Source organism: Hibiscus syriacus, unplaced genomic scaffold (genome assembly GCF_006381635.1).
Source record: "Hibiscus syriacus cultivar Baekdansim isolate YM2019G1 unplaced genomic scaffold, ASM638163v2 tig00110194_pilon, whole genome shotgun sequence".
In the NCBI taxonomy this organism is placed as follows: domain Eukaryota; kingdom Viridiplantae; phylum Streptophyta; class Magnoliopsida; order Malvales; family Malvaceae; genus Hibiscus; species Hibiscus syriacus.
The window spans coordinates 505,410-517,940 of NW_024062620.1; the positions used below are offsets into that span (position 1 = coordinate 505,410).

At 36.8% G+C, this 12,531-nt stretch overlaps 1 protein-coding gene across 1 annotated transcript; it reads left to right on the forward strand.

Annotated features, from left to right (window-relative positions):
* The first annotated feature begins 1,031 nt into the window (after positions 1 to 1,031).
* On the forward strand, positions 1,032 to 4,826 carry LOC120217910 (2-oxoglutarate and iron-dependent oxygenase domain-containing protein CP2-like). Its single transcript, XM_039214933.1, has 9 exons — positions 1,032 to 1,331; positions 1,931 to 1,978; positions 2,162 to 2,338; positions 2,444 to 2,594; positions 2,701 to 2,787; positions 3,332 to 3,456; positions 3,957 to 4,075; positions 4,437 to 4,548; positions 4,627 to 4,826. The coding sequence occupies exons 1-9, from the start codon at positions 1,032 to 1,034 to the stop codon at positions 4,660 to 4,662; spliced, it is 1,155 nt and encodes a 384-aa protein (XP_039070864.1). The 3' UTR covers positions 4,663 to 4,826.
* The last annotated feature ends 7,705 nt before the right edge of the window (positions 4,827 to 12,531 follow it).

Genomic DNA, 12,531 nt, shown 5'->3' on the forward strand with positions numbered 1-12,531 from the left:
AGAGTTAACCCGAGTCGAGTTTTTTTTTTCTTCAAGTTTTGACCTAGTCGAGTTCAAGCTGCTCAACTCATTAAGCACTCATAGTTATAACCTAAAATGTCATCTAGTCCAACCTAAAATGTTATATATTTGGTAACATTCTTTATTGCAACCTAAAATGTTAAATGTAATTTAATACTTATTTCATGACAAGTATCAATATTTGATTATAATATAAAATGTTATTCAGTCAAACCTAAAATGTTATTTCTTTAATAATATTTTCAATTATAACCTAGAATATTAAATATGATTCAATACTTATTTTACTATAAATATCAATATTTGTAATTAAATAATATTGATACTTACCGATATTATGAGTTATGAGTTTCTCGGTTCTATTACTCTTTTTTTTTTACTTTTTAATGATTACGACTTAAAATATTATAAATAAGTACACATTTTTTATCACACTCAACCTAAATTGATAATTTTTCTCACATTTTCAATCGAGTTCATTTTCGTCATTTTGTAACCATGAATTAAACTGTATCTTTTTAGACTTTTCCAGTATATATTCAATAAGTCAAATGGTTGTTTTGTAGTAAACTGCTGCTGAGCTTGTTGCTGTTTTCTGTAGCAAAATGCCGTAATTTTGGGTGTTGGTGCAATATAGATCAATTCATCGAACAAAAATGGTTGTTTTGTAATTTTTAAATTTGTACAGTCCAATAATAAAATGAGGACCCGGGTGATAATTGTGGAGTTTTTTTTTTTACAGGTTTTATCTTGAACAGAAATCACTTAAATACCCTCGTACTCCGGGCTTGGAGGTCCATCGTCGTCTACCTTATAACACAAATCAGTTTGCTACGCTTTAAACCCTCGCTCTAAAAAAAGGACCCTTTCCTTTGTAAACACAAAATCCAGCTTTGTTTTGGTTTTGATCTTCGGCTAGTTTTAGTTTTTCCATTCGCTTCTCTGAAAGAAATGGTTGGAATTTGCTGCTAGATGCAAATGTGTATGTTTTTGTTCAGATAAGAGGAATCATGTCTTTTGGTGTCAGTAGGAAAGAGACCCAGCAGCCAGCGCCGCCGAGCACTGGTCAAAACGGAAATTTGGTAGCGGTATTGCCAAGCATGGCGACGGCGCACCGTTTACGGCTGAACCCTAACACGGAGCATAAGCCGGAGAGCTACGAGGATTTGCAGCTGGAGTTTAGTCCGCTTTTGTTCAGCTCCCTGGAACGTTACTTGCCTCCTCCTATGCTCTCACTCCCTCGCGATTCCAAGCTCCATTACATGCGCGATATCATCCTTCGTTACTCTCCTGATGGCGAGCGTACTCGAGTAAGCTCCTTTTTTCTGGTTTGATTATTATTGTATGTTTGGATGTCAGGGTCTATAATTTATTTCTTTTAGAATGTAACCTTATACATTATGTTTTTGATAGCCGATGAGATGACAATGTATTTTTTAAAAAATATTATTGTGTTAGTATTCAGTTAAAAATCAGAATTTATGTTCATGAAGGTGAAAACCAGTTGATTTTTAAAAAAAATATAAATTTACTCTTTTAAAAAACCTGTTTTCGCTGGAAACTGAAAATGGTCGGTGCCTTTTGAATCCATTTTTGATTCATTGAGAAAAAGTGGATGTATACTGGAAAAATGTAGGGAAAAGGGATATTTTTTATATTTCTGATTTTGAATTTATGAGCTGCTTATTGTTGTTTGCATCCTATTTCCGTTGATCTATATGCTTATATACTTTTTTCAGTAATTTCCTTTAATGTTGTGCATTTTATGTTACTCAAATTTTGTCATTACATGCTTTGTGTCCAGCCTTTAATTTAAGCTACCTATATGGTGTGAAGATATCAATCTATATTCATTTTCCGTTTCCATTTATATGTGCTTCTTTTCACTGTCTAAAAAAATTGTGAACAGGTTCAAAGGCATCGGGAATACAGGCAGAAGATTATATCGAATTATCAGGTGCATACTATAATTATTGTTTGACCATGATTAATTTATGTCTGCAAAAACTCAGAACTATACTGATTTCTGAGATATATGATGATAGACTGCCATGGTCAAACTACATAGAATTTCCTCATAGTGTGTGATCTTGGTAAAGTTTATATTCTTCTCTGCTTATTTGATCTCTTCTTTTTGCAGCCTCTGCATAGGGAATTGTATACAATGCATGCCTCAAACTTCTTTGTCCCTTCATTTCTCAAAGCAATTAATGAGAATAAAGAGGAAGGCTTTAGAAGTATAATGGCTGAACCTACTCCAGGGGTTTTTACTTTTGAAATGTTTAAGCCCCGTTTCTGTGAATTGTTGTTATCCGAGGTATAATGTCATTACCTTCTCTCACTCTCTTTTTCTCTCTCGTTTTTATTTAGCTTTCTTGTTTTTTAGTTTTTATATTTTTCTTACCAGGATCTGATTGCTTAGGTAGAAAACTTTGAAAAATGGGTCCATGAGACGAAGTTCAGAATCATGAGACCAAACACGATGAACAAATTTGGTGCTGTTTTAGATGACTTTGGCTTGGAGACCATGCTTGACAAGTTGATGGAGGACTTTATTCGACCTATATCCAAAGGTATTTAGTTTTTCTTCCATGATGAGATTGTAAATGCTTGCTAATGTGTATTTACATTTAAAGCTTAGACCATCATATTTTTTATATCTTGGGAAATGGTTTGCAGTATTCTATTCTGACGTGGGTGGATCTACGTTGGATTCTCATCATGGTTTTGTTGTTGAATATGGAATTGACAGGGACGTTGAGCTTGGTATGTTCGGACTTCTGTTTTCTCTTTTTATTTAAACCTTTCCATTGGTTCTCTGAATTGTTTAGAATGTCTTAGTTATAATGTAATCTGTGCTATTTATCATGCGCTGCCTGAGGAAATTAAAGCATTAGCTATTGGTAGATGGAAACTGATGATTCTATGAAGTCTACTGATAAAGTGTTTAGAAGGTATTGCACAAAATATATATTTTTCAGTCCTTTAACTTTCCTTTCTCCATTGCTTGTTACCTTTTTTTTTCCTTATCAACTGATGGCGTCATCTGTTTTCTTTTATATTAAATGCTCATCATCTTCTTCTTCTCCACCACTTGGTGATCATAATTTCACCCGTCTTGGTTATGCTTTTTCCTAATGTTTTTAACTTTAGTTCACATAAAATTTTTTATATATTGAATGCTTGTTCTTCTAATCTGCTTGTTTATAACACTACCTCTTTTTTTGGTGTGAATATTGTTCTTCTTTTAGCTTCAAATCTTCTTGTTAAACTTGTTGCTTCACAAAGTTCCGTAATCTTATGTTTGTAGGTTTCCATGTGGACGATTCGGAAGTCACCTTAAATTTTTGCTTGGGTGAACAATTCTCTGGCGGGGACTTGTTCTTTCGAGGTGTTAGGTGTGATAAGCATGTCAATTCAGAAACCCAGTCGGATGTATGCTAATCCTTCTGATTCGTTTTTCCTTTATTCATTCTAATTTACCGTAATGAAGCTTAATCATATGTTCTATAATTTCATTGGGACAAAGTATAAGTCAGTTTGATAAAAAAAGTTCCATATAGTAGCAAGTCAACAAGAACCAAAACAGTCTCTGACAAAACCCCTCCCCATTTCTTAAAATGTGAAATATCATAAGAACATTTATTCAAAAAAAAATATCATAAGAATACTTTTGCTTCTTTTGGCTTAGTCTATGGGTCTATGGCTGTTTTCTTTTGTAAACGAGAGCATGAAATAACAAATTGGCTAACAAAATGAATTGGAGATATCTCTTTTATTTTGTAATTTCGTCGGACAAGAGGGAGTAGGTATAGTCTTTAAATAGTTTTTTGGTATTAGTTCCTTGAATAAAAGATATATACTGGTAGTTTTTATAATTTAATGTCATTGTGACAAATTCTCATTTAACGTGATACGTTTCTTGTGCAATATAGGAAATTTTGGATTATTCACATGTCCCAGGACGTGCAGTTCTTCATTGTGGGCGCCACAGGCATGGTGCAAGAGCCACAACATCTGGTCACCGGTTCAACTTACTTTTGTGGTGTAGAAGGTATCTTCTGCCCTTATTATAAATCTACCAAACATGTATGAACCTTTTGGAGGGATTACTAGATGAGCTACTTGTATATAATTGAAAGAGATTGCGTCATGAATAGAACTTATTCGTTGGTCTGCGTTTGAATTGAAATATGAAGAACAATTTAAAGAAATAATAGAGGAAGCCGAAGAATCTAGACATGAGTGAATTTCATTGGACTTGCTGAACGGAAAATTTAATTTAGCTGGTATTTGCATTCTTTCCTCAGAGAAGGGTGCTACTCGATATTCTCTGAGTTTTTAACTTGTGTAAATGTTGGGCTTCATGGCAGTGCACATTCCTTAATTTGATTTGTAAGTTTATTGTCTTCCAGTTCGGTCTTTCGTGAGCTGAGGAAATGCCAGAAAGATTTCTCAAGCTGGTGTGGAGAGTGCCAACGAGAGAGAAAAGAACGACAGCGTGTCTCAATCGCTGCTACCAAACAGGTATATATATAGCAAAGTGCATATTGATGGCTTTCGTGCAAAATCAAAATATAAATGTTTGTCATCTACTTTTATCAGGAACTACTGAAGAGGGGAGGGAAACCTGGGACCTGAACATGAGGTTTTGGTGGTGAGATTGTAAAATAAGGTTGGGGATCAAACTCATGGTAAAATTTAGGTTGGTAAAATATGAAGGGTGAATGCTTGCTTGTTACTTGAATGCTCTACAACAACCATAACTAAACTCTCGTTTTGTAAGTTGTGTATTTACTACACATCAGAATGGCAGGCAGTCATTTCCGTTCAATTTCTCCATACTTAATTTTCATTTTCTTCTTTTTCTCACTTATCCCTTTGTATTCTCATTTTGATTTCAATTACGTATATTATCATTATGTCGTATTTGATATTTTAGTGATTTAAAAAAAAATAAAATTATGTGAATCAATTATTTTAATATAGGTCATATACAAAAAATAAATAGTTGATAAAATATAGTTACTTTTTCATAGTCTAATAAAAGTTTCAATTTACATATATTTAAAGCTAAATTTAAAATTTCAATTTATAGAAATTTCCACTTATGTGAAATTAAATAGTTTTACACCATATAATTAAATCTTATTAATAACAACAACAACAAAACCATATTTTCATATGTAATGGGATAAGGGGGAAGTAGGGTAGTAGGCTGCTCTCAACGCCAAGTTGAGAGCAGTTTCCGTGAAAGACTTCCGACAGTCAAAAAAGTAAAAATAAAGATAAAATGCAATGTATATATAATTAAATAAATACATAATTGAACAGCCTTCATATGCTTTCTTCATATACGCGTTTGTAATGGAAGTAATCCCTGCAAATAAATCACTGCATAAAAAATCTCTACATATAGACAGAAACGTAAGACCCGACTAAATTTAAAAAGAGGAAACAAGAAGAGAATGATATACAGAAGTCAACGATAACAAGCAATGAGAATGAATAAAGTCAAAATGGGTTAAAACCTAAACTAAGGCAACATTACTCCGCTACCTTAGTTCTAAGCCTTCATAAATTTCAATGACAGAAACGTATATGGAATTTACTACAAAGGCATTAAAAGAAGATGGAGATGATACACCCTATGGATGTGACCCACACTACTCGGCTACCCTGGTCTTAAGTCTCTATACTTTCTTATCAGAGGTCATGTACTCGGTAAGGGCTAAATCCTTCAAATCAGATCTCAAGCAGTCTTCCCACTTCCGCCTTGGTCGTCCTCTCCTTCTGGCATCGTCGACTGTAATCGACTCTAACCTCCTAACCGCATCCGACGGTTATTGCCTAAGGACATGCCCAAACCACCGTAATCTTTCATCCCTTAATTTTTCGGATACAAGCACCACCCCCAAGGACATCCTAATAGCAGAGTTTGGGGTCATGTCCCACAGAGTCCTACCACATGTCCATCGAAGCATTCTCATTTCTGCGGTCTCCATCCTCCTTACGTGATCCTTCTTGATTGCCCAACATTCTGATCTATACAGCAGCGTTGGTCTTATTGTCATTCTATAAAATTTTCCCTTAAGTTTTAGAGGCACCTTCTTGTCACACAAAACTCCAGTAGCAGCCCTCCACTTTAGCCATCCCGCCTTTATACGATGTGTAACGTCATCATCCACACCCCATCTTTATGTATCATAGACCCTAGGTACTTGAAACAATCATTTGAGGGGAGAACATGTCCTTCTATGCATACTTCTACATCTTCATCGTTTTGGTTCCCACTGAAGTTTGAACATAAATAATTTGTCTTTTCAATATTGATCCTTAGACCTTTTTCTTCCAAAGCAGTCTTCCAGGTAGCCAGTCGACTATTCAGCTCAGTTTTTGTTTCAGCAACTAGGACAATGTCGTCAGCGAAAAGCATACACCATGGAACACCGTCTGGTGTCGCACAATAGATGTCGTCCATAATCAAGGCGAAAATGTAAGGGCTAAGAGCCGACCCCTGGTGGAGTCTGATTTCCACCGGGAATGCCTCGGTGTCGCCAATTGTAGTCCTGACGTATGTAGTAGATCTACAGTACATATCACGAATCGTCCGGATATAAGCAGTTGAGATCCGTCTCATTTCCAAGGTCGTCCAAATCGTATCGCGGGGAACACTATCATACGTCTTCTCAAGGTCAATGAACGCCATGTGAAGATCTCTATTTTTTCCCCTAAATTTCTCCATAAGCCGTCGAAGTAGATGAATCGCCTCCGTAGTAGACCTGTCTGGCATAAACCCAAATTGGTTTTCCGAAACCCTAGTAACTTGTCTCAACCTAGCCTCTATCACCCTTTCCCATAACTTCATGGTATGGCTGAGTAGTTTAATACCTCTGTAGTTGCCACAATGTTGGGGATCTCCTTTATTCTTATAGATTGATATCACCGTAGACTCTCTCCACGCCTCTGACATCTTGACAGTCTCTAAAATAATATTAAAGATGTTGGTCAACCACTTAACGGCCGACAACATGCGTGCTTATTAAATTAAAAAATAATAAATTAAATGTATAATAATATGTTAAACTTTCAAAAGAAAGTGTCAAAATAATTTTTTATTCATATAAAATCTTAAATTATTTAATTTTAATTGAAATAAATAGTGAATATAAATTTTAAAGCTAAAAAGATTTACATTGGTACTGTTCAACAAGTTTTTTTTTTTAGAAGATTGTGATGTCTAGACTTCGGGTGTCCAAAAGGCCTTGCAAACTTGGAATTCTGGTTTTCTTCATGATTTGGAATCGACTTTGCTGAGTGAATTGGAATCCATCCTTGATCAGGAGGAACTCCTTTGGAAGCAACGGTCTCGTGTGGATTGGATAAATTTTGGTGACTGCAATACTAGTTATTTTCATCGCAAAGCTAAGGTGCGCAAACAGCGTAATCGAATCCTATCACTGAAACTTGATGGTGAATGGACTGATGATCATCTTGCTCTCCAATCCACTGCCGTTCAACATTTCAGGAGCTTATTTTCAGTTCCTGATCCGGTGTGAGATAAATTTCCCTTTGGTGGAAGATTCCCTACTATTTCGCCTGATCTGTGGCCTGCTCTGGATGGGGGGTTCCTTCACCGGAGGAAATTCGGGCTGCCCTGAACGACATGGCCCCATTGAAGGCTCCGGGTTACGATGGTCTGCATGCTGAATTTTTCCAAAAACAATGGTCTATCATTAGTCCCTCCGTTTGTAATTGCATTCAAGCAGTCTTCAAAGGGGGGGATTTGGAGCCTGATTTGAATAGAACCGTAATGGTCCTTATTCCGAAGGTTGAAAATCTGAGACTTTCAATAGATTTCGTCCTATCAATCTTTGTACCGTCATTTACAAGTTACTAACTAAGATTATTGTGCAACGCTTGAAGCCCATCATGCCTTCTATCATGTCACCAAATCAGACGAGCTTTATTTTTGGTATATCTATTTCTCAAACATTATTCTAAATCAAGAGGTTATCCACTCTATGAGGCAATCTAAAGGTAACAAAGGTTGGACGGCTATTAAAGTAGACTTGGAAAAGACCTTTGATAGATTACGTTGGGATTTCATCCAAGACATCCTCTGTGAAGCCGGGTTCCCGCCGAATTTAATCCATATTATCATGCACTGTATTTCCTCATCGTCTCTCCAAGTACGATAGAATGGTGAGCTTACCCCGGCTTTTCGGTCTGAGCAAGGTATCCGTCAAGGGACCCTCTTTCTCCCTATATCTTTGATGATGATTTGATTTTATAATGCTCAGGCAGATATTTATTCCTAATGCTGATGTAATTAGCTCCACTTTGACGTGCTTTGGTCATTACTCTGGTCATCGTGTCAATAGGGAAAAACTACTATTTTTTTCTCCTCTAATACGAGTGAGACTATGAAAGCAGCACTTAGTGATCACTTGGGGTTTCATCCTGTTACCGATCTTGGTAAATATTTAGGAGTTCCGGTACAGTATGGTCGCATCCGTTGTTCTGACTATGATTTTATTCTTAAGAAAATGCGTGGTTTATTGGATGGATGGGTAACCCGCTCTCTTTCGATGGCCGGTCGAATAACATTAGCTAATTCGATTCTCGCCTCCATTCCAATCTATTTTATACAAACAACCATGCTTCCAAAGGCTTATTCGGCGTTTTCTCCGGGGTTCTTCGGCTGCGCACTCTACCTTCTCTCAAATTAATTGGGAAACAGTTTGTCAACCTCTTTATCGGGGTGGTCTGGGTATTCGTAGAATCCACGAACAGAATCAAGCTCTCTTAATGAAAATTTGTTTTCACTTATCCACAAGCCAGATGCCTTTTGGATACAACTTCTTCGCCAAAAGTATAGAATTTTGCTTTCTTTTACTCACTCAATTAATCGCAGACAATGCTCTCCTCTATGGCGGTCTCTCTCTAAAATTTGGGATTCCTTCCGAATTAATGTTGCTTGGTCTGTTGGAAATGGGCACTTGATTCAGCTCTGGAATGATATTTGGCTCCCAAGCCTTGGCGCTCTTCGAAACCATGTTCACAATACAGTTCAGGTTCTGCCGCAGTACAATCTTGTTGATCTGGTTAACAGAGATGGCGAGTGGAATGTCGGCCTTCTCACTTCTTTGTTATCAAACACTGCTGTAAATCATGTTCTTGGTCTCATGCCTCCAATGGCTGAGAATGAGCCTGATCGTTGCATATGGAGATGGGGACCCCGACATACTTTTTCCGTCTCTTCAGCATATGAATCTTTAATGGCTCCTTCGTGGACTCATTCCAGCTCCATTTGGAAGTCAATCTGGCGGCTTCAAATCCCACAACGTCTGCGTGTTTTTCTATGGTCTCTTTTTCATCAACTTCTCATGACGAATCTTGAGCGGTCAAGACGGCGGTTCACTGCTGATCCTACCTGTCCTATGTGTGGCAGCGATGAATCCATAATACATGTCCTTCGCGATTGTCCTGCGACGAGAGCTTTGTGGTATCGGCTTCTGCCTTTGGTTCAAACCAATTGGGGTCATGAGTTTTTCTCTCTTGATTTATGCACTTGGCTTCATTATAATATTTGTTTGAATTCTGCAATTGTTTCCTGGGGCTGCCCTTGGAATCTTTTTTTCATCTCTTTGATATGGCAGTTTTGGAAACGCATAAATGAGTTTTTCACCCAGGCATGTGCTTCCATGGAGGCCACTTTTGTCCACTCGCTCAGCTGGGCTGGCCATTTCTCGTCTGCTCCTCCCATGCGTGTTGCTGCGGCGCCTGCTTCTGCTCGTACCATTCAATGGAGTCGGCCAGCTCGCGGTTGGGTGTGTGTTAACACAGATGGCGCTGTTTCGAAGGATACTTTGCTTAGCTTTGCCGGGGGTGTCATTCGGAATAGTGCTGGAGAGTGGCTCCTTGATTTCAAGCGGTTTACGGGTTGCTCTTCTCCACTTCAAGCTGAACTTTGGGGGATTTTGACTGGTTTGTATCTAGCTTGGAGCAATGGATTCCGTCTTGAAGCTGTTCAACTCATATGAGATGTTAATGATTGTATTGACAGTAATCATGCTCTGGTTCGATCCATCGGACGTCTTCGCAAACGACAATGGGAAACACAAGTTACATGGATTCCTCGAGAGGCAAACATGGTAGCGGATGCTCTCGTGAAGATGGTGACCCCTATCCAATCGGGTGTTACTCTTTTTAACTCTGCTCCTTCGGCTATTTTTTACCTTATTAGAAAGGGACATCTTTTTTAAACATATATATATATATATAATTTTTGAAACTATAATCCAACTCATAAATAATATTGTAAGCTTTATATATATATATATATATAAAGGTTATAAAACCTGTATATTAATTCGTAAATTTCAAATTTACGTCATCAAAAAATAAATTTATAAATTAATAATTAAAAATTATATATATTAGATAATTTTTCAGAATCCTGAAGAAATTTCCTAACAAGGCAGGAACTTAAAATAACAATTTAATACTAAATGTTTGCCACTTGGATGCATGGTGTTCCACTTGGCTGTTACAAATTACACCGAAGCGGCGGTGGCCGTCCCGCAACCTTAATTACTCTTACCACGTTGCACTGTAATGCTCTATTTACAGACACATGAATTATTCTCTTTAACTCTGTGTATGTGTGTGTGTGTCTATATATATATAAAAACGTAGTGTCTTCCATTCATCCAGCCTTCCAAATGAAGGTAATTTTACTCTACACTATGATGAAATTTTAAATATCCTTTGTTTTAATACGTCAAAGGAATTTGATTCATTGCACCTACGTTTTGTTTCAGTTATCTGCTGGTTTAAATGATCATGTTTATGGAAATTGTTGTTGCAGAGTGTTAGACATTTTCCAGAAGACGAACTCTTGGTTGAGAACAAGGTAATATATTTTTGTCTCTCAATTCACTTTTGTTTCTTTTTGCCTAATATGCCCTTTTTGACCAATAAATAGAACAAGAGATCAAAGGCAACAGAAGACGCAGCAGCAGCCTCCAAAGAAGAAGAAGATGATGATGAGGTGGAGAGAGCAGGTTCCACGTGTCACACATGTTTATGATTTGGTGAAAGGGAAAATGGGGCATGGAATGGAAGATTATGTTGTGGTAGAAAGTAGGAGAATCCATGGCCATGACATTGGTCTTTATGCTATTTTTTATGGACATTCAGGTCGTGATGTTGCCAAATATCTGCATACTCAACTTTTTGACAAGATATTGAGCCAGGTTTAGCAACACTTTTCTATTCAAATCATACACCCTCTCTTTTTTTTTTCTTTTCTGATTTGCTATGCCCTTCTTAATAGCCTGACTTCTGGACAAAACCCAAACAAGCAATCAAAAGAGCGTATAAAGAAATGGATGATGAGATACTGGCGGATGTTGCCGCTTCAAGAGGTGGCTCAACTGTTGTTACAGCTATACTAGTTGACAGAGAGAAGCTAATGGTGGCTAATGTCGGTGATTCTCGGGCCATTGTATGCGGCGGGGGTGAAGTGAAACAAGTAACGACGGATCATGAGCCGAATAAGGAGAAAGAAGTGGTTGAAAGGAGGGGAGGATTTGTGCTGGAAAGGCCAGGTAATGTAGTTGGGTCATATTATACATGAATGTGGTTGAGTTCTTCTTCATCCTTTGAAAATGTCAAATTCTCATATATTCAAAAATGATCATCTGTTTTCGTCCCTTTTAACATAAAATTTTACATTGGAAGGGAATGTTCCTCGAGTGGATGGGCTGCTGGCTATGACGAGGGCCTTTGGGGATGGAAAGCTGAAGGAACACATAAGCTCGGAACCGGATGTGAGGATGGAGATGATGGATGGAAATGGTGAAGAGTTCATAATTTTGGCAAGTGATGGGCTATGGAAGGTAATGTCAAATGAAGAAGCTTATGAAGAGATAATGGAGTTGGATTATGCACAAGAAGCATCCCAAGTACCGATCAAAGAGAGGCATTAGCAAGGGGGAGTCAAGATGATATTTCTTGCATTGTTGTGGCTTTTCATTGATTCCCTTTCTTTTCCTTTCATAATCTTCAAACCTTGTTTTGCTTTTGCTAGAGTGTGCTTCAAAGCTGTTTCAATGGTTTAAACAAAAATGTGATAACATCTAAAATCAAGGACGAACACGTTGAAAACAAATCATTATTTACAAATACAAAAAAATTAATATTTAAAATTATATCAATTTAAAATTTTTAGGAGGTCCATTCTGTTTATTTTATAATTCATTATAAAATTTGACGTTTCATGTCATACAAATAAATATTATTTTATAATTTAAAAAATTCTTAAAGTATAATTCATTATAAAATGTGATATTATATGTCATATAAATAAATATTATTTTATAATTTTTTTCTTAAAATCTAAATAAACATAAGAACTTAAGATTTTAATTATATTTTAGAGATTAATTTACACACTCAGAATACACTCAGAGATGATCAAGAGGACAACAAAAATAATTCTTT